Consider the following 21956-nt stretch of genomic DNA (forward strand, 5'->3'; position numbering starts at 1 on the left):
TTATCACTGTAATTATAGTAAAGTTATCCTCACACTAGGCTATTGATATTAGGTTATAGTAAGTCACTCAGACTCCCTTTTCTTGATAACTGCTAGTGCTATTAAAACAAAGTACATTAAATAAGAGAGCCAGGTTATATGAAAAGTAGTTTAGTAGTAAGTTTAGTCATTTATTAAAATGATCAATGTTTGAAATTTAGAGATGGAAAAAACTGTTTCGTGATAACCATAGCTTCAGTACATTCTATAATAATTTCAATGATTTTTTTTTGAGAAATATATTTTGATGTTTTACAGTAACATTTACAGTTAATTTCATATTTTAGTTTACTGATAGGTTTCCTTGATTGTTGATTTAGGTTATTACTGTATATATTTATGATGAGCAGAAAAGTTTGTGTTAATCACTTGGACAGCTTTTGTTATGTGTGTAGAAAATTTACACTATAAGATCAGAGAAATAAGCTTACAAAGAAATTTTAAAATGCTTACAAGCTTCACTTTGGGTGCAAAGTTGGGGACCAAGATAAACTGTGGGAACCTCATGTTTGTTGCAAAAACTGCTACATAGCACTAACCCAATGACTGAAATGGTAAATGGAAAAGTATGCCATTTGCAGTACCAATGATGTGGCATGAACCAACAAACCACTACACTGATTGTTATTTCTGCTTAATTTATATCACAGGTTTCTCAAAAAAAAAAACAAATCCAAGATTGTTTATCCAGATTGCCCTTCAGCTTTAAAACCATTTGCTCATGCTGTTGAAAATATTCCAATTCCAGAACCTCCTTCATCTTTTGACAAAGATACTTTAAGTGAAGAAAGTACTGCATCTACTTCAATTGAAGGCATGCCGAGTGATACAGCAGATCACTGAGATAAACCAGGATCTTCAAAAAAAGTTCCTCATTCATTAAGTCAACTTGAGTTAAATGATTTAGTTAGAGACTTGGGTTTAGCAAAAGAAAAGTCAGAATCTTTTACACGATGTTGTATAATGCTCATATTTTCGAAAATGGCATACAGAATTGCATGAATTTTTTACAGAGAAACAGGGTATTTGTTTTTGTTGTGATGTTGAAGGACTCCTATGTGAGATGGGGTACAGCCATAATCCTGAAGGATGGAGATTCTTCATAGATTCCAGCAAAGTAAGTCTAACAGCTGTTTTACTGCATAATGGCAATCAAAAATCTTCAATACCACTAGCACATGCTGTTGGATAAAAGGAAACTTAATGAATCAATGAATCAATTTTGCACTTGATTAAATATTCTGAGCACAAGTGGAATATATGTGAGGACTTGAAAGTTATTGGTTTGCAAATGGAGTATACAAAGCATCAAAGCTTTTTGTGCCTTTGGAACAGCAGAAATGACAAGCATCACTATGATCAAAAAGAGTGGCCAAAGAGAAGTGATTTCACTCCAGGGAGATACAACGTTAAATATATTCCTTTAGTTGACCCTCAGAAAATATACCTTCCTCCCTTACACATTAAACTTGGCTTGTTTAAGAATTTTGTTAAGGTCATGAATGAAAACAGTGAAGGATTCAAATATCTCAGTGAAAAATTTGTTTTTAGCAAGAGTGAAGCTTAGATCGAATCTGGTGTTTTTAATGAACTAGAAATTCACACACTAATTTGTGAAGAGCTTTTTCAAGAAAAATTAATCCCAATAGAGAAAACTGCTTGGGAAAAGTTTGTTTCTCTTGGAAAAAAATTTTGGGAAATGAAAAATCATTTAACTCCATTGCAATTGTGAATGATTTTTTGAAAGCTTATAAGTAACTTGGGGCAAGAATGTCTCTAAAAATTCATTTTCTCCACTCTCATCTTTACTTTTTTCCACCCAATATGGGTGATGTAAGCGATGAGCATGGTGAATGATTTCATCAAGAAATCAATGAGTTAAAAAGCCACTACAGTGGCAGACTTACACCAAACATACGGACGGACTACTGCTGGTTTTTAAAACGAGAAACGGACATGCAACATAAGCATAAGAAAAGACACCAAAGCTATTTTTAAAACGCATAAAATTAATAATATTCACTTTACACTTTTGCTTTGTTTTATTGGTTTTAAAACTATTTGTCCACCTAGTTGCAATTGTTCTTATATCAAATAATGGTAATTTATGCTTGACATAACATTTTATTTGCCATGAATTTTCACACTATTGTAATTTTGATAGCAGTATAATAATGATAGCAAAGAAACGGGACATGCTAGAGCAAAAATGATTGCAGATTCAAAATCAGCACTCCCAAAATACGTATGAGCTCCATTTCATCTAATAGTAGCAAAACTTTTGTTGCCTAGTGTTATGAAAGAGATCTAATAAATATACCAATTAAAATACCATACTAAATGTTTCTTTTAACTTCAGCCTATTGATCAGCCAAGTAAGGAATCTTCTGATGAGCATGGAGAAAATATATCTACTAAGAGTATCAATTATATGAGTAATACATTGCCATGCCAATGGCCTTCTGAAAGTACCTGGGATGAAAGATATACAAGAAATTTCAGTGATATTTCTATTACATCAGGTAATTTGTGAATTATATTCTATTTTTAAAGAGTTCTGTATGATCTTTAGCATTTCTCTTAGTTGTAATTAATTTCAAATGATTAATGTGAAAATTGTAAAGTTCAAAATGAGTACTTTGACATAATGATAGAGTTTGATACTACAAAAGTAGTATACAACTACATTAGATTCATAAGAATAAATTTTGTTTGGTACAAAGGTGATCTAACATATTATTTCATATTTGTTTATTCACAAACTCTCATTGCACTTTAACATCTTCTGCTGCCTGATAGGTGTTAGTATGTAAGAGAATAAGTTTACAAACCAGACTGCTAGCACTCAGTACCAAAACATATGCGTATGTAATATATTACATATATTTTTATTTAATCTAAGGATTGACAGTATCCATTGATTCTGCCAGCTCTCATACACTGATGAAACGGATGAGGCTAATACTCAGCTTGAACTTCTGTAGATTACTGTCAGAATACAGCAGTTCTGGGAAGAAAGAATTGCGTGAAATGATTTGTAGAAAATTTTCTTAAAAATAATTGGCTAAAATATGTAATCCAATGATTTGAGCATAAGTTTTTTTATTTTATTTTATATTTTACAGAGTTTGATGAATCTAAACCAGATGTTCCTCCAAAACCAAATCTTCTACAAAACCAAGATACATATTTAGAGCCAATGTATCTAACAAAATAACTTTATTTGAATTCTTTGATGTCATGAAGATATGTCAAGAAATTATGAAATTCCATACAGATAGTATTGCTGATATTTCTAAATGATACATTTGATACATAGGAATACTCTTAGATTTATAGATATTTTATCAAAATTCTGTTAAAAAACAATCGTCTTAAGATGTAACCAAGCACTACATAAGTTTTAGTTCTTTATACACTGTATAATTGAAGCACCAAGGTAAAATTAAAAGAACACAAGTTATCAAATGGAACATTTATAGCATCTTCTGCTCTAAATGCTTAATATTTTATAAATGGGAAATCTTTAAAGCCTTTCCATTTATATTTTCATATATTACAAAATTGAATGCTTTAGAAATTAAGAATATAGCCCCAAAACAAATTCAATTATTTCCTCTTCTGGTAGATCAAAACATTACAATTAGCACTCCTATTTTCCTACCCTAGGCAAAATATTGTACTTTTCTCTAATCTCAGCTAAGTTCCCAGCATCCGGTGTCACCTTTCTCTTTTCCATTTGGTTTCTAGTTACAGCAGTGTATAATTCACAAATAAATTTAATTCACTGATTGAAATGTACACTCTCTGAATGTCCAAGAATAGGATGGAAAATAGAAATTTGAATGTCCAAGTACGATATATCACATTACTTAATGAAATAAGTATTTCGTTCTTTCAAAAGTGAAAAATCTTCAACACATTCCACCCTCTATAGACAGGGTAAAAAGTACATCAATCATTTCAAATATTTTCAGAACATTTCTTTCATTATATGACACTGATTATCATTGCTTTTTAATAAATTTAAATATAAATATTCTCGTGATTGACGAATGTATTTTGATATATTAAAAACTAATTTGAGATTTTAGTTTTACATAGAGTTCAAGTTTAAAACTTTCATTGCATAGTTATAGGAAATTCTATACTTCAAATCGAAAAAGCGAGTTATATTGAGTAGAAAAGGCATTATTTACAGTCAGCTTCTTTCTACAATAATTGAGTAACGATGAGGAGAATGCATATAGGAATAAAAACAATATAACGTTATAAATCACGTAAGTTCCAAAGGAAATAACCCAGACGACACCCCCGTAGTTGGTTCATGGAATACACAGCAGCTGGAGCAGTCTGTTAGATAGTTACGCCTGCTATTGTGCCAATAGTTACAGTGGACTACCTGTTAAGAGGCTCTAATTACAAAGAACATTAGCAACACTAATAAATTAATCAAACAAGGTAAGTTTTTTCAACAGTACTATTCAGAATTATCTTTCATAACAAACCAGTAAGCCGATGATAATGGTTTGGTTTTAGAAATCAATTTGCTTAAACTGGAATACTGAAAGTACTTTTAGAAATAAAACATAATACTTAGAAAACTGTTCAGATAAGAAACCCTAGATTTGTTACATAACTTTGATGCGGCGAGGTTTGGAAAGAAATACATTTTTTGAAACTACTCAAAAACTTCATAGACTATATTAAATAACTAGCAAGGTGTTAGTATAGCATCTCCAAGGCATTAGTATTAGTCATTGTTTTACGATGATAAATAAAACTTTGAAGAAAATTGAAACCTGACGAGCCAATTGCGTACGTTTAAATGCAAGTGATGTTTTCGCAATCGAATATGTCAAATTATAAAGAAAATAAAGCAAATTTTATTAAATATAAACACGATTCTTTTGAAAATGCTCACAATTTACTTTCACTTTCCACCGCTTTCTATACATAAGTTTATTTTATTTTTAAGTTACAAACTTTCTAAATGTAATTACAAATAAAAAATGAAAATTCAGGTAAATAAACTTCTGTACAATATTGCCCAAATCCTGAGAGGGTGCTTTTGAATCATCTTCGGGTCGCGTCAAAATTACACGATATATCTGACGTGCTGGGACAATGGACAGCATCGCAAAATTTTCGGCGATTAGAAAACTTTATCTCAGAATTTTACCATTTTCAGATTAAAGCTAAACATTACCTATTTTGAACCTGAGTAGTTCTATTTAACGGCTATACAATCTTTATTTGTTTATATCTTATGTATTTTGCTTTCTCATTTAAAAAGCACTAGTGTATTCATTCTCATACTTTTTGAAGGATTGAGTACTATGGCATGAGTCTGTGAAATTGTCCAGTATAATTAAACAACCAGACTTATCCACACTCAATATTTTTTAAAATATATGCTGTCGACTTTTTTGAGAAACAGACAGTGAATCGGCTACTTTGACTCTTAATTGGAAAACTGTTGTCATTGATGTGCCACAATTAGTATGACAAGTTTATTTACCATGCTGAAAGAAGCAAGCTATGGTCACGATGTAATGATCTCTAAGTCGCATCAATCATCAAATAGAGGAATTTGATTATTGGTCAAATTGAATTCCATAAGAGAGAGACAAGTGATGACGTTCCTATTCGATGTGTGTTTGTGTGTGTGTGCGCTTGTTTCGATATCGATCCGTTTATGTCATTTTTCCCGAATCTCTATATATACTGAATAATTCGCTATTTTCCCGTTATTAGGAGCAAACTTATTTTTCCTAATTATGTCTGCGGCAAAAACAAAATTGGAAAAAGAATATTAGAAAACAGAAACAAATTGAGTTTCAAGTGATTAGCGTTTCTCATTAAAAGATGTTGGCTATATTTTGTTTTGACTTGAAAAGCTGTCATCTAGGTTCGTTAATTTCAGTAATTTTTTTTTATTTACTTACTTCTGTTTTAAAGTGAAAGAGAGGAGAAAGTGAAAAATGTATATACGCGGATATGAAATGGATGTGTGTATGTGAGGGAGAGGGGGGGGGAGAAAGAAAAGGGGTGTGTCATGTATATGTACATACATCAATACATATGCACACATCGTTTTGTATGTATATGTGCGTTGTGAGCAATTCACTCGAATATACCCCCTATTCATTTGAGACCTCGTGCCATGCATTTAAAGAAAATAAATAAATAAATGACTATTGTAGAACAACGCTAGTTTCATAATATTCTGTTGTTACTCACAAAAAAAAAACCAGATCGATGACGTTCATTATTTAACTCCCAGAAGCTTTGGTGCCCGACCCAATTTTAACTCTCAAATGAAGCATTTTAACACATTGCTCCCTTTTTAATTTTCATAGAGAAACTAGATTTACAATAATCCTTCAAAATCGACCGCCACTTTTCTGCGGGATGTGTAGCACACAGCTGCTACAACCCTTTTTCTTGTTTCTTCGTTCTCCATCGCTTTCTACTCTTCCTCCTTGTGCCTTTCTTCTCCACATCAAATCTACAAAGTGGAGCGTCCTCGTAAAAGTCCTTTGAATGCACTTAAGTTGAATCCACGACTTATATCAAATTTGAATTATCGCTGAAAATGCTTGATTTTTACCTGTAAACGATATAAAAAAAAATTTTAAACCGTCAAGTCTTGTTTTTGTTAATGACTCTACCAATGACATATTAATTGATAAATTCAGCTGAACTGTTAAACCGAAGTTCCAACTAGTATTTACAATACTATATTTCTATTGGTATGCTATTTTATTTTCGGCATACAATAGGCGCAGGCGTGACTGTGTGGTAAGAAACTTGCTTCGGGCCTCAGGTCGACTAAATGAATAGATTTGGTAGACGGAAACTGAAAGAAGTCCGTCGTGTATGTATGAATAATGTGTGTCTTTGTATCTGTCTCCCAGCACCGCTTGACAACCGGTGTTGTGTTTAAATCCCCGTATCTTGGAGGTTTGGCAAAAGTACCGGTAGAATAAGTACCAGGCTTTAAAAAAAATAAGTACTGGGGTCGATTCATTTAACTAAAAATTCTTCAAAGGCGGTGCCCCAGCATGACCGAAGTCTAATGACTGAAACAAAAAGAAAACAAAAAGAAACCTACACATGTGTGTCCCTCACCCCCACTTTGTTTCCTCATGACTTCCAAGGAAAATGGATATTTTTAATGAAATTTTCTACAAATACGCTTCAGACAGATTAGATTCCAATATGATTGTAACTTACACACTGAAAGATATTGGTAGGAAATTTGGTTAATGTTTACATCTTGACCCGGAAATGAAAATCCCCCCCCTCCCAAAAAATACTGGAATGGGTGTAAAACAATGTGTAGAAAACGAATATGAAAAACAATGCGCGCAAAGCAATAGGAGGGTGGGGAGAGGACTTCGAAAAATTCACAAGAGCCGAGCTTTTTCCTCATAACTTTTAGGAAAATGGGGTTTTTTTCAATGAAATTTTATAGAAATACCTTTCAAACGGCATACATTTCGATTATAAAGAAATTTGTGGGAAAAATCTTTTCTAAGGGGTTGGGGAGAGGACTTGGGAAAATTCTCAAAATCCGAGTTTTTCCCTCATAGCTTTTAAGGAAATAGTTTTTTTTTTCAATGAAATTTTATATGAATACCTTTTAACGGCATACATTATGACTATAAAGTAATTTGTGGGGGAAATCTTTTCCAAAGGGTGGGGAGAGGACTTCGGAAAATTAATTTTTACATATCACTGGAAACATAGACCTTTTCTGGACTAAGGAGCACTATGAAACAATATTTCAAAATCAATGTTCACTTCCGAAAGTTTGTAATTAAAGGTTTGGATGGCACAGCAACTTATACAGAAAAATGGCAACAATTTTCAATTACAACATAAGGAAAAACAAGGTTTGAATCAAATTATAAAAATAGTATTAAAGATATGTTCTTCAATTAAAGCTCTTGTGTCACATTTGCTGTGACAATTTGGTGTTTTATTCAACCATAACAATGCTTGGTTTGAGACTGTTGTAGCTAAATTACATGGAAAAAGAAAGCAGGAACAGCTTGCTCCAGCTGCATTTATAAAGACTTCTGCTGATATAACCAGTGCCGTGTTAAAGGATACTAATTTTTGATGACTGGTCTGGATGACCACAATTTAGCTTGGTTGTATGAGAGTTGTTACAAAGCTTCTTTGTTAGCTCAACTTGGGTTTTAATTTTTACTGCTGTCTAGAGCTTCAGTTGATCATATTGTTCTCCTCTACTTATTTCAATCTGGTATTTATTTAGTCAGTATTTTTTTATTGAGTTAACAAGTTATGTTTTGATGTAAAGGAATGCAACTTTGCTACACACATGCATATACAGTAGGCTTTAGCACAGTTTTTATCAACCAAACTTCACACACAAGACATATGATTACAGAAGATATTTCTCCATGGTGCTATGCAGTGAGATTAAACTCAAAACCACATGATTGTGAAACAAATCCTTACCACAAAACTATATCTACATAATAGAGAAAGAAATAACCAATACAGAATTGGGGAATAAAACAAAAATTGAAAGCTCTTCAGATATTTGGAAATATTAAAGAGTATTTTATTACCAAAAAATATGTACCTTACTAATTTATTAATTTTTTTATTTTTATTTTTTTCAGAACTCAGAAACTATGAACTAAGTTGAAAAGTTATGCAAACTTTTGCTTACAAATCAACTGTTTTGCCAAACAGAGGAATAAAATCTGAGATATCTTAACCCTAGCAATATTTATAAATAAATTCCCATACATTATTATTTCAGAATAACTTGCTCATTCTTATAAACTAGACATATAAGAATGTTATTGTCAACAGTTTCTTTTTTTATTAAACTCCTCTCATTTTCTTAATTCTATTTTTTTAAATTGTGTAGTTTCATTTCAATATCACATTGTAGCATTTGCTAAATGTAAGTAAATGACTGAAACAAGTAAAAGAATAAAAGAGTATATATATATATATATACATACATACATACACACATAGACATACATATACATGCATATACATATATACGTACATAAATATATATATATATTTTTCATTTGTTAGGCCTTTTCCTAATACTGTAAAAATTGGAAATCTGGAGAAAGGAAAAAATTCCGATTTAGGCGAGGCAGCTATTCCGAAAATCCCCTTCACGGGAATTTCCCATTTATAGTCATTGCTGCGTTACAAAAGAAATAGTAGTAAACACACGTAAATTTTCTTATCAAATATGTAAAAACATGGCATAAGTAACAAAATATCCATTTTATGAACATTTTCTAAAATTATTCTATGGATTATGTAAAATTTGAAACATAACAAGACAAAGTAAACAAACTTGCATTGACAATATAATGTTATATTTATTGACTGCTTATATTGCGCGCATGTGTGTACGTACGTGCAACTGTATTTGTGTTAGTACCCACGCGTGAATGATTCTGTGTGTTAGCATGCAAGTGTAACCGATGTTTTTTGTGTGATTGTGTCTGTGACAATGTGTGAACGTTTTGTAATACTGGCGGCAAAATGTTGCAAGGGACATAACTTGTCGCGCACCTGAACTGTTTTATTCAAAATAGTAAAGTTTGTGAGTTGTTTTATAACCCACGAGGAATAAATTACAAGTGCCGTTTAGAAGCTACCCCTTCCGAGAGAGGTATTAAAGTACTTTTGTCTTACAAGGTGAAATGCAGAACTGTAAGCATTTTCGTTTTCCCATGACATACGAACTTCTCCAAATTAACGAATTTCATTATTTAAATTTTGCCGATTCAGACCAAACTAGTTTTCGCGGACTGAGGCTTTTTATTGTTACAAAAGGTGAGAAATTTTAAACTCTAACTTTAAAGCATGCTGCATATATTTTGATATATGTTGCAGCCAGGAAAAGGGATCGATTTCGATCGGCTACAGTCCCAGAAAATTCAAGGTCTTGTGCTTGTTTGAAAAAAAAATAATTAATGGGGGGGGGGGATGAGGTGTTTTATTGCATTTTTGACTGAGACAATATATCTTTTACAAAAGCGAAACCATATGTTCGGCAATTTCCGTAAAACATTTTTATTTCTTGATTTTCTTTTACATACACAGACCTATAAATATATGCAAATATACATACACTCTGGCACACATGCATACACAACTATACGTACATGCACATGAACATAAGCCATTCGTGAAAACAAAACGTATATTTATTTATGTATGTATATGTGAGTGTTTGTGTAAATGAAAGACAATGAGTGTGTGTGCGACCGTCTTTTTCACTCTTCAGTTGCAAAAAATAAACATTAAAGAAAACAAAAAATGTTTACGAAAGTTGCTGAACGTATAGTTTTACTTTCTCGAGACCAATACCGATTGATTGCCTCAAAAACTATATCAGCAAAGTAAATAGCCTTCCCTAAATGCATTAAAAGCATTATAAAATATAATTTGATCACTATTTCAGAAAATTATCGCCGTCCTTTCATATGAAAGACCAATTTAGCTGGGGCAAAATGATTAAGCCAAGATAAGGTACATTTTCCTCTTCAATTTTCCAGAATTACATTTGAAAAGTGACCTATGCACATCAATATCCATCCTTAAATATCACAAAAATCAGAAATGCAACAAAACTTGGCGGAGGTAAAGAATGTGTACATCACCCGTTTTCAGATATCTATGTTTTCGATATAGGAGAATACGATTTTGCCCAAAAATCACGTTTTCAAAATTTTAATTTTCCTTTAAGAAACATTCAATATCTCTTCCACCCCTCCGTTTTACCCACCCATCACCGAAAACTGGTGGTGTACACATTCTTTACCTCCGCCCCAAGATTTAAAATATCTAGGTCAAATGGAAGAGGATCATGGAAAAATAGCACATGAAATTAATGAAACTGAACTAAATAAAAAAACAAAACTCAAAATATCTTCTATAGCTTCTTCATGATCTGCTGTAGTGGCTCTCTTCCCGATATATTTACATAGAGACGAAGTCATTGAAATTAGGCATTACTCATTTTACCCCATTTTTAAACATCACTTTTGAAACTTGAAAATTATCAAATTAGACATTAGTGTGGAAAAAAAATTTACTTGGAATCCCACTGAAAAAAGGATGTTAATTGTTTCACACCAAAAATTATCCAAATATTTTATTAGTAACCTCAATTACAATCAGGTCAAATTGAGGAAAAATTTCTTGAAAAGAGAAAAATACCTGTCATCTACGCTCAACCTAACTCAACTTCAGCAACAACTATATTGACCAATTTCTACTCCTTAAGATGATGCAACAGTAAAAAATATTGATGGTATTACTTGCAATATAATGATTTCAAACAGGTAGGGGAAAAAAATCCGAAGTTACTCATTTTGTCCGCTCTACAATTATTTATAAAGATAATTTAAGGTTAGGCATACCTACACAAGTAATTCAATTTCGTCATAACTTTCAGAAAAATGGCTTTTTTTAAATGAAATTTCTACTAATACACATCAGATAGCTTAAACCCTGATTATATTGAAATTTGATGTGAAATGGAAAAAAATTCTGTGGGCGGGGAGAGGGTTTCAGAAAATTCACCTGAGTCGGATGGGTACTTTTTCTGAAATTTTTCTACAAATACCTTTCAGAATGTTAAGATTACAATTATATTGGAATTTAATATGGAAAAATAAATGGTGAACATGCACGCACACACACACATACTGACACACATCTTAATTTTTTTCTAGCCTGCGCCCTTAACCACTACGCCATATACCCAAGGGCATATGGCATAGTGGTTAAGGGTGCAGGCTACTAACCCCAAGATTCTGAGTTTGATTCCAGGCAGTGACCTGAATAATAATAATAATAACAACATCGAAAAATACCTTAGGAATGAGAACCCATGTTTGAAATTTCCCCAAGACACCTGATGAAGGCTGGAGGATATATCAGCCGAAACATTGTGTTGACAACAAAGAAGATGAGAACAAATATCTGTCAAATGTATATAATGTATATAATTTCTCATCTCTTAAATATAGAACTGTAGTAATAATTGCATTAACAAACAGATTATTGTCAACTTACTGAAACCTAAGATTGAACCATGTTTAGAATTCATTAAATTTAACAGTTTCAATGCAGCCATTCATCTATCTGCAAATACTTTATAGAAGTGTGTTTAAAAGGTAAAGAAAATAGCTATTTCAAATTAAAGAGTAATTCAAAACAATAGTTTTTGTTTCCTTTTTATATGCATTTCTATTATACAACAGATATATTGCCTGTCAGGCAAACATTTTTCTTAATACCAAACACTTTTACCATCAAATACATCAAGGTTTGGTAAACACACAATAATTTAGTTGTTGAATCTAGTGAAAAGACCAAAACCCCAACAAATTGCACAATGTCTGAGCTAAAAATAAATTTCCTACTTTTCAAATGATAGGATTGTCATGACTAACACTTTTCATCATAGTTTTTTGGCTACAATTGATCTAATAGTAAACAACAGAAACATTTCCTTGAACATGATGAGGAGAAATCTTCTGAAGGGCTGTGTTATCTCCTTAATATAGCAATAAATCTCATCCTATCATCTTAGATTAATAAAGTATTAAAAGTGTCATTTGTGTAAATGTTGGTGTATCACATATGTTAGTGCATGTTCATATTTTTCACACATAATTAGTTTTACTTTTTTAATGTGATTCATTATACACATCACCCTCTTAGAACTGAGGCTTTGTTGTAGCCAAGAGTCCAATCCCATTGGCAGTGTTGTGTTAGTTTGATTCATCTCTCTACTTATATCAGGAATCACTTTGTGCTCCATCTCTGCTTATCCACGTCAGGGATCATATTTTTGTAAAGATCTCTTCTTAAGTCCAGTTTGTATTGTTATTTGTATGTGTAGTCATGCATACTATAGAGAGTGCCTGCTATGGAGGATAAAGAGCAACATCTAAGTTCAGTTTTCAACCTTAATTGTATACTTTTTTTTTTTTTTTTACTTTTTTACTAGTTTCAGTCATTTGACTGCGGCCATGCTGGAGCACCGCCTTTAGTCGAGAAAATCGACCCCAGGACTTATTCTTTGTAAGCCTAGTACTTATTATATCGGTCTCTTTTTGCCGAACCGCTAAGTTACGGAGACATAAACACCAACATCGGTTGTCAAGCGATGTTTGTTGGTGGGGGGGGGGACAAACACAGACACAAACACACACACATATATATATATACATATATACGACGGGCTTCTTTCAGTTTCCGTCTACCAAATCCACTCACAAGGCTTTGGTCGGCCCGAGGCTATAGTAGAAGACACTTGCCCAAAGTGCCACGCAGTGGGACTGAACCCGGAACCATGTGGTTGGTAAGCAAACATCAGTTACATACATGGGATTAATATATTCCTACAGGTGATACTAAAACGAAAAGGCAATGTAATATTTCCATTAAAGCAGACGATACTAAATGATACGGCAATTTAATATTTCCATTAAAGCAGACGATATTAAAATAATATGGCAATTTAATATTTCCATTAAAGCAGACGATACTAAAACAATATGGCAATTTAATATTTTCATTAAAGCAGACGATATCAAAACAATATGGAAATTTAATATTTCTATTAAAGCAGACGATAGTAAAACAATATGGCAGTTTAATATTTCCATTGAAGCAGACGATACTAAAAGAATATGGTAATTTAATATTTCCATTAAAGGAAACGATATTAAAACAATAGACAATTTAATATTTTTATTAAAGCAGACGATACTAAAACAATATGGTAATTTCCATTAAAGAAAACGATATTAAAACAATATAACAGTTTAATATTTCCATTAAAACAGACGATATTAAAACAAAATGGCAATTTAATATTTCCATTAAAGCAGACGATATTAAAACAGTATAACAATTTAATATTTCCATTAAAGCAGACGATATTAAAACAAAATGGCAATTTAATATTTCCTTTAAAGCAGACGATATTAAAACAGTATAACAATTTAATATTTCCATTAAAGCAGACGACACTAAAACTGCTCAAAAGTTGGGAATGGAAGTACTTCGAATTTTTTTAAGCAAAACTATATTTAAACACCGTTAATGAATGTTAGTAAAAAAACAAGTAACGAAAAACTTATGGAGGTTCTCTGAATTTCTTTTTAGCACTTTATAAAGACTTTTTTTTTTTCGATTTATGAATAAAACTTTTTTTGATTATCAAACTATTAAATATTAACAAAACGTTGTTAAAAAAAGAAAAAAACTCATGGAAGTCCTTCGAAAAATTTCTTTTTAGCATTTAATAAAGAATCTCCCCGCCCCCCTTTTTTTTAGATTATCAAGCATTGTGTTAGAAATTAACAAAACTCATACGATGTATCAGAAATGAATATCATTACTCACCCTTTGCTTTTACATGTAAATATCCATATTGAAAACATTTTCCTAAATAAATTTTGCGACGATATAAAATTAGAAATCTAAGGAGACAAATTTTACGAGCCTTCATTGTCAGCGTTTCTCTCAGCAATTGCGAACGGAACGCAGACGACAAATGTTGCAAGGGAGATGACTCTTGGTTTTTTTTTTAGATTCCAGATCATTTTTAAATATATGTGTATTTTTATTAATATTTAGCAGAGGGTTTTCGTGCGTTTAAGTACCAATGTATGAAATTCTCGGTGCTTGAGTCACTCTGTTACTTTTGTTAAATATTAATAAAACTATACGTGTGTTCATATTCTGTGTTCTATTTTTCTGTCTGCATCACCATACCTTCCATTCCCTCTGTTCCCCTGTTTGTTTCAGTCATTTGACTGCGGTTATGCTGGGGCACCACCTTTAATATATATATATATAATATGTGTGTGTGTATAGGTATATATTCTTTTATTTGTTTCAGTCGTTTGACTGTGGCCATGCTAGAGCACTGACTTAAAGGGTTTTAGTCAAATTAAGTTTAAAATGTCGATTTTGTTTCATCCTTTCTAAAGATACTAACTTTTTTTTTTAAATTTCTGCTTGCACAATCCACATATCCACTTCCCCATATTGTTTTCACATTTTAGCACAAGATCAGCAATTTGGGGGAAGGAGTAAGTTGATTGCATCGACCCCAGCGCTCAACTGGTATTTATTTTATCTACCCTAAAAGGATGAATGGCAAGGTCAACCTCAGCGGATGCTGCTAAGCATTTTGCCAAACATAAAAACGATTCTGCCAGCTCACAGCCTTTGTCCACTCTTCCATACTAAATACACTTTGGCATTGCTATAAATATTTTTTTATCCACTTGTTGGTGATAAAAGTTTCTGTAACTACAAAAACACTGCTCCCAGAATTCAATGTATGTGTGAGGGTGTAGAAATTTCTGTCTTTGGTACGCACATGCACATTTAGCTTACCAGGATTGGTCAGACTCTAACTCTCTGATAGAAAAGCTTGAGGTATGTTGTTAATTGAATTTGTGGCAAGCATTTGCTCAAACTTTCTACAATCAGCATTTCCAAAAGGTGTGCTCATCTTAAACAAACCTTCATCACTGTAAAAAAAAATCATCTGTGTGGGTAGTCTAATGGCTATAACATTAACCATTAGACTGAAGAATCCACTAAAATATATGTGAGTGGGTGTGTATGAGTATTATATGTATGTGTGTGGTGCAGGCATAGCTGTGTGGTTGGAAGTTTTCTTCCCAACCATGTGGCTCCAGGTTCACTCCCAATATGTGGCACCGTGAGTAAATGTCTTCTGCTATAGCCTTGGGCTGACAAAAGCCTTGTTAGTGGATTTGGTAGCTGGAAACTGAAAGAAGCCAGCCGTGTGTTTGTATCTATGTTTGTTTCCCACCACCTCTTGACAACCGGTGTTGGTGTATTTACATTCCATATTTCAGCAAAAGAGACTAATAGATTAAGTACTAGGCTTAAAAAAGAAGACAATAAGTACTGGGGTTAGTTAGTTCAATTATTTTAAAATTCTATCTCCAAGCTAGGTTTTCTAGAGAATTTTTTGTAACTGCTTTATTAATGTTACATTTCTTCAGATTATAGTGTCTGTCACAATTCACTGATCATTATTCTGTTTACTTTTTTAGCTTGTGGTACAATAATTAATAATGATATTGGACACAATGGAGATGTTACATTCTCTTATTAAAAGACACCTTGACAAAGAAACATCTGTTGTATATCATGACATGGAATCATCTCCATTGAAGACTAAGAAACAGTTTTCTGTCAAAGTAACTGATGTCAACGATGTAGAACCACATTTTACCAAAGAGACATTCCAATTCCTCACCTATGAAAACCAGAAAGTTGACTTCCCTATTGGCTTCATCAATGCTACAGACCCTGATCTTGGAGATGGAGGCCAACTTACATATTCCATCATCAATGATAACAACAATGATAACATTCCTTTCCAACTGACAAAATATGGATTTATTTCTACATCACAATCAATAGATCGAGAAATGAAAGACATCTATAAGTTCAAGGTCTTAGTGAAAGATAATGGAACACCTTCTCTCAATGACACTGCCAATATTGTTATTGAGATTCTAGATAAAAACGATAATGCTCCCTATTTCATCTTTCCTAATAATGACCCTTACAATCTAGATGTCCACTACCATCCACACAGTAAGAAGGACATCACAATTCTGAAAGCATCTGACAAAGACACTGGAAACAATGCTTTCCTCACATATGGAATACTGAAATCCATCATCATCATCATTTCATGTCTGTTTTCCATGCTGGCATGGGTTGCACAGTTTGACAGGAGCTGTCCAGACTCCATTTGTCTGTTTTGGCAAGATTTCTACAGCTGGATGTCCTACTTAGTACCAGCCACTTTACAGAGTGTGCTGGGTGTTGCACTTACACGCTGATGTGCTATCTTTCGCGGACAATTTACCAAAATGTTTCAGAAACATATGAGCTGACCTTAACAAGTGATGTAATAGCATTACTAGCACAATAGAACATGGTATTGACTTATAACACCATTTACTCTACTTTGTAATATATTATGGTTGCATAACAAAATACCATGTTCTTAAAGTCATTAATATTAGCTGGAGTTTATAGTGGTACTCCAGTTCAATCAGCAACAGCTGCTATCATACTAACATTGTTTGTTAGTAATGATACATCTCCAATGTTGACTGCTGTCCCATTCCAGTCTGGTAACAACCTGAATATGACTTGGATAATTATCATTGTAGCAGCAGCTGTAATACTATCTGTGGCTATTGTAGTGTCCATAACACTGTGTATTTTTAGATGTATTAATCACAAAATAACTCACCTACAACAACAGATAATCCAAACTTTCTCTCTCAGACTGAGATGAGACAATTACTGTATCAGACTAACAATCCTGTTGCAATAACGAGAAATGCAGAAGAGATATTTAACCGAAATCTTCAGACAATAAAATCTAAAAGTCAGTTTTTTCTGGAGATGGAACAGACACCAGATGAGTGGAAATTCTCCACAACACAAAGGAGACTTCCACCTGTGCCTCAGGTAAATATTATTTTATGTCACTGATATCCTTTTGATTTTAAATGCAAAAGTATTTTATTGATTATTCACATATGTTCAAACATTTCTATAAAATATCAACTTCAGAAACTCATGTGTATGAGCTGTTTTATTCCTTTGCTTAAAATTTATAGTCTATCTGCGACTTTCTGAATTAACTATTCTTTTTTGTTTAGTGATAGTTAAACAGTTACAATGCTCATTATAGAAATATAATACTCTTTATATAAAGACTGTTTTATTAGGTGTGATCTAGACTTGTATTGATATAATTTTTTATCTTTTCTATAATCAACTGAAATATGATTTTATCCATAGTTGAGAAGGTCACATCAGTTCCAGCATGTCTAACTACAACAGTGACTCCTTAACATCCCAAAAGGACAGAGAAGCTAGCAAGAGTAATGGCAAGACTAAACCATATGATGAGATACCTGCAGAACCAGGTAACTTTTATTGAAACATAACATATAAATGTAATTACCTTTATTACTGTAGGACAATATATAATGTTATGCTTAGTGTAATATAAGATCAATGTTTCTATCTTTATATCTTGGAATTGTTATATTGAAATGTAATTTGTGTTTGTATATTTGATATTTTGCAGAATATACCAATGACAATCCAGTTGCAGCCACAATACTAAAGGGACAACAAATACAAGATACCTATCTACAGCCAACATAGTAGATGTTCCATGACTATTGTTAAATGATTCTCTCACACACCAAATCTTATACAATACTTTATATTCATATAAAAATATCAACTCTTTGTTTCTTTCACACATCACACATAAATGGCCTTACATTGGTTTTTGTTATGACCCCTGATTTACATCTCTGATACCTCAAATACTAGAAATGCCCTTATCTATATTATCATTGATGACAGTATATTGGGCTCATTGAATGTTATATTTAATTTTCTAAGCTCCAGTTTTAGTGTGATTCTAATTTCTATATTTACATCTACCATTTGTAGCATAAAACAACATAAAAGTTTTGCTATTATATCATTTAACTAATGATATTAATCTGGAGGTTCTGCAGAATGTTGTCATATTTTGTAGTATCCACAGCATCTGAGAGAAGAGTAATAATAAATTTAGCATAATATGAAGTAAAGTGAAATATTACATGAAAAATGTTTACATCTAGTGTTGAATTTCGATTGAGTAAATCTTATGAATACTCCCCAAATTAAATACATTCCAACACTAAAGATTTCTAATTTGTCCATTCACTTAAAATGTGGCTATACGAATATTTCATAGAAATAATAAAATACAGTTTTTATGCAGCAAAAGCCATTATGAATAATTTACATTTACTGTTGTTGCCTAATAGCTGTTGTTTAGATTTCTTTTTGCCACGTTTGTATCAACAATGTCTATTTCTTTAACTAACATTGAATTTTTTATTGTTACAAGAATCTTTTTATTGCTAGGATATACTACAATCAGTTTAATATTAAAAAATACTTAATAACAGAACTAAATAGGATACTCCTCGATTAATCACACTATCTATAAAATATATGAAAGATAATTACACATAATTCATCAAACAGCTTCTGTTTAACATGAATTCTCTTGTTTGATGTGTTTTGTGTGACACAGACAACATTGCAGTAATTTCCTATTGGATGAGAGAGATTTTCTAGATTTCTTTCAATATTGAAAGTGAGGCTGATAGCTTTTTTCTTTGTTCATCATACACACAATTGTGTGTGTGTGTGTGGAGGACATAGAGTTGTAACTAGCACACACCAGCATCTGGCTAACATCTCACCTCCCACTACATACAGCAACTGTCACACTATTATATCAGCAGTTACACAGGAACACTACCACCACCACTACAACAACAGCAGCAGCAGTAACATAGGAACACTACTATAACAGCAGCAGTACCACTATAATACCACTTCAGCAGCAGCAGCAGTTAGAGTGGAACACTACAGCAGGATACACATCATCCATCACACACAACTACAGTGAAGGATTAAACAATGCAGGTAAGTCTCTCTCTTTATTATCTTTTTATATTTTCATTTCCATTATAATATTTATATTGTATGTGTTTCTAATGTAAGACAGTGTAACACTACAATGTAAAATGTTCACCATGTTGTGTGTGTGTATATACACACAGGGACTTGGACAGTAGAGGATAGAGAGATCAAGCCATCACTTCCGCCATTAATAACAGCAACATTGGTGGTAGTAGTGGTAGTAGTGGTGGTGGTGGTGGTAGTATTAGTAGTAGTAGTTTGTCCCCTTATTTTTAAAACACATATATACACACCTTTATTTGTAAAAACCATACGAATCTGTCCACAATCAGAGAATTTACCTTCAATTAATTCCATACTGTCTTCTAAATATTCTTTTAAACATTTTCGTAAATAGTATTGGTGTAATATAGTTTAAATAGGAGACATGTGTTTCATTACATGTCATAAAACATATATTGATCTGCCAATAATATAGAGTTGAGTTTTATGAATTCGTTTCTCTGTGTTTGGATTATAACATTTCTTTAATAAATATAATCTCTCTTAAAAAGGTTTACATGATTAGATATTTACAATAATAATAAGAATACGAAGCATCTTATTTTACCAGATTTAATTATGAAAGAAACATTGTGTGGAGATTTACATCCAAGATGGTGGAAGACAGTGGATGATAGAAATTAACCTGGAAATAACAATTTGAAATAGAATTAAGATGAATGTTTAATGTCACATTTTCTGTGCTATATTTTTATCTCATAAGAATTTTGGCTGACTTTCTGCTGTATATTGGTTTGCAAGAACCGTTTCTTTTCCTATTAATTGTTGAACCTTTCAGTATTTATTTTTTATTGGAACTACTATTTGTTTTTTGCTAATCTGTTGTAAAATAAAAGTTTCTTGTAGTTCAGTTCACTTCCTTCATTTGAAACTGTCTCCTTTAATTTGTAAGCATTCTAATATTTATTTTAACTCTACAAGTCTTAATTTCATTTAAAGAAAGCAATTAAAGATTTGATTGATATTACGGTCAGAATGTAGGCCAAGATAATCCAAAGACCTCATGTGCAGCAACGAAACAATGCTTACATTGTAATATATTTCACTTCAGTGGCCTTCATGTCCTTCCTTACAAACAGAAAGACAAACTAAAATTTCAAAACAAAATACAAGGAAAATTGTAAAATTATTGATAGATTAATATGTGAATTGTTCATTGATTATTACTGGAGTTCAATTTTAATGCATTTTTGATAGATTATTGTATGTAGCTGACGTTTCATTAACTAGTCTCTCATATCTTTAATTATATATCTTCTAGTCTCTACTAGAAATCCTCCTCTGCAATACCTATTTATTTTGAATACATGTCTACATGTCCATAATTTCACTATTTATGCACATGCATTGCTATTTAAAACTCTTGAATTTAAAATCTCTAACAAACATCATACTTCCACCAGAAACTCACATTAACATCAACATTATTGTTACATGTTTAATGTTCCATTATATTGTATTAAATACTTTTCATTTTGTATATGTAGTAATCACTAATTGTTCAGTGCCAACATACAGATGCAAATATTGCAGTAAGAATGGTAGAAAGCCTGTGTTATTGCAACTACTTGGCTGTTTAGAAATTAGATTTCATTTTCCTTTATTATTTATACAATCCTTTTCTCTTTTTAATATTGTCTCTGATATTCGTCTGTCTTTACGTTCTGAGTTCAAATTCTGCCGAGGTCGACTTTGCCTCCCATCCTTTTGGGGTCAATAAATTAAGTACCAGTTGCGTACTGGGGTTGATCTAATCAACTGGCCCCCTCCCCCAAGATTTCGGGCCTTGTGCCTAGAGTAGAAAAGAATATTGTCTCTGATATTAGTGTTGCTATTTTGTATTCTTATGTTAGTTTCAGCCATCATTTCTATCAAACCTTTATCTCACAGGACATAGAGTCACAACATAAACATCACTATATTTTAGACCAGGGTAAACATAACGGTAGACATACACACACACACACACACACACACACACACACACACACACATACTTATATCATCCTCATTTTTGTCAGCCTTCCATTGCTGGCATGGTTTGGATGACTTGTCACAGACTGAGTCAAATCCTGTTTCAGATAAGGGACCATTCCTCTTGTCTCACTCATGCATTCCATTTCTGGCATGTTTTATATGGTTGAATGTCCTTTCTATTGCCAACCAATATTTTGGGTGCATTTTATCATGGCATCAGTGCTAGAGACATTGTCTTGTCACCAAGGATACCTCCAGTG

General features: G+C 32.4%; 2 protein-coding genes across 2 annotated transcripts in view; both read left to right on the top strand.

Moving 5' to 3' along the window:
- Positions 1 to 21956, top strand: part of LOC106867365 (protocadherin Fat 4) — a gene marked incomplete at its 3' end in the record, with an annotated part of 101855 nt that overhangs the window by 5847 nt on the left and 74052 nt on the right. Inside the window, exons 3-10 of the mRNA XM_052973000.1 lie at positions 2399 to 2561; positions 3165 to 3240; positions 12330 to 12399; positions 13965 to 14137; positions 16244 to 16728; positions 17411 to 17619; positions 18020 to 18083; positions 18248 to 18326. Coding sequence (XP_052828960.1) covers positions 2399 to 2561; positions 3165 to 3240; positions 12330 to 12399; positions 13965 to 14137; positions 16244 to 16728; positions 17411 to 17619; positions 18020 to 18083; positions 18248 to 18326 — 1319 coding nt within the window. The remainder of the gene's footprint in view (positions 1 to 2398; positions 2562 to 3164; positions 3241 to 12329; positions 12400 to 13964; positions 14138 to 16243; positions 16729 to 17410; positions 17620 to 18019; positions 18084 to 18247; positions 18327 to 21956) is intronic.
- LOC128249401 (protocadherin beta-2-like) lies at positions 9756 to 17048 on the top strand. The gene is made up of 2 exons (XM_052972933.1): positions 9756 to 9891; positions 16179 to 17048. Exon 2 carries the CDS (start codon positions 16200 to 16202, stop codon positions 16977 to 16979), a length of 780 nt encoding a protein of 259 aa, XP_052828893.1. The 5' UTR covers positions 9756 to 9891; positions 16179 to 16199; the 3' UTR covers positions 16980 to 17048.

The sequence above is a fragment of the Octopus bimaculoides genome, chromosome 14, assembly GCF_001194135.2.
Source record: "Octopus bimaculoides isolate UCB-OBI-ISO-001 chromosome 14, ASM119413v2, whole genome shotgun sequence".
Classification (NCBI taxonomy): Eukaryota; Metazoa; Mollusca; class Cephalopoda; order Octopoda; family Octopodidae; genus Octopus; species Octopus bimaculoides.

Excerpts from the sequence above, each read along its gene's own strand:
- LOC128249401 (XM_052972933.1), top strand. The coding sequence starts at position 16,200 with ATGATATTGGACACAATGGAGATGTTACATTCTCTTATTAAAAGACAC.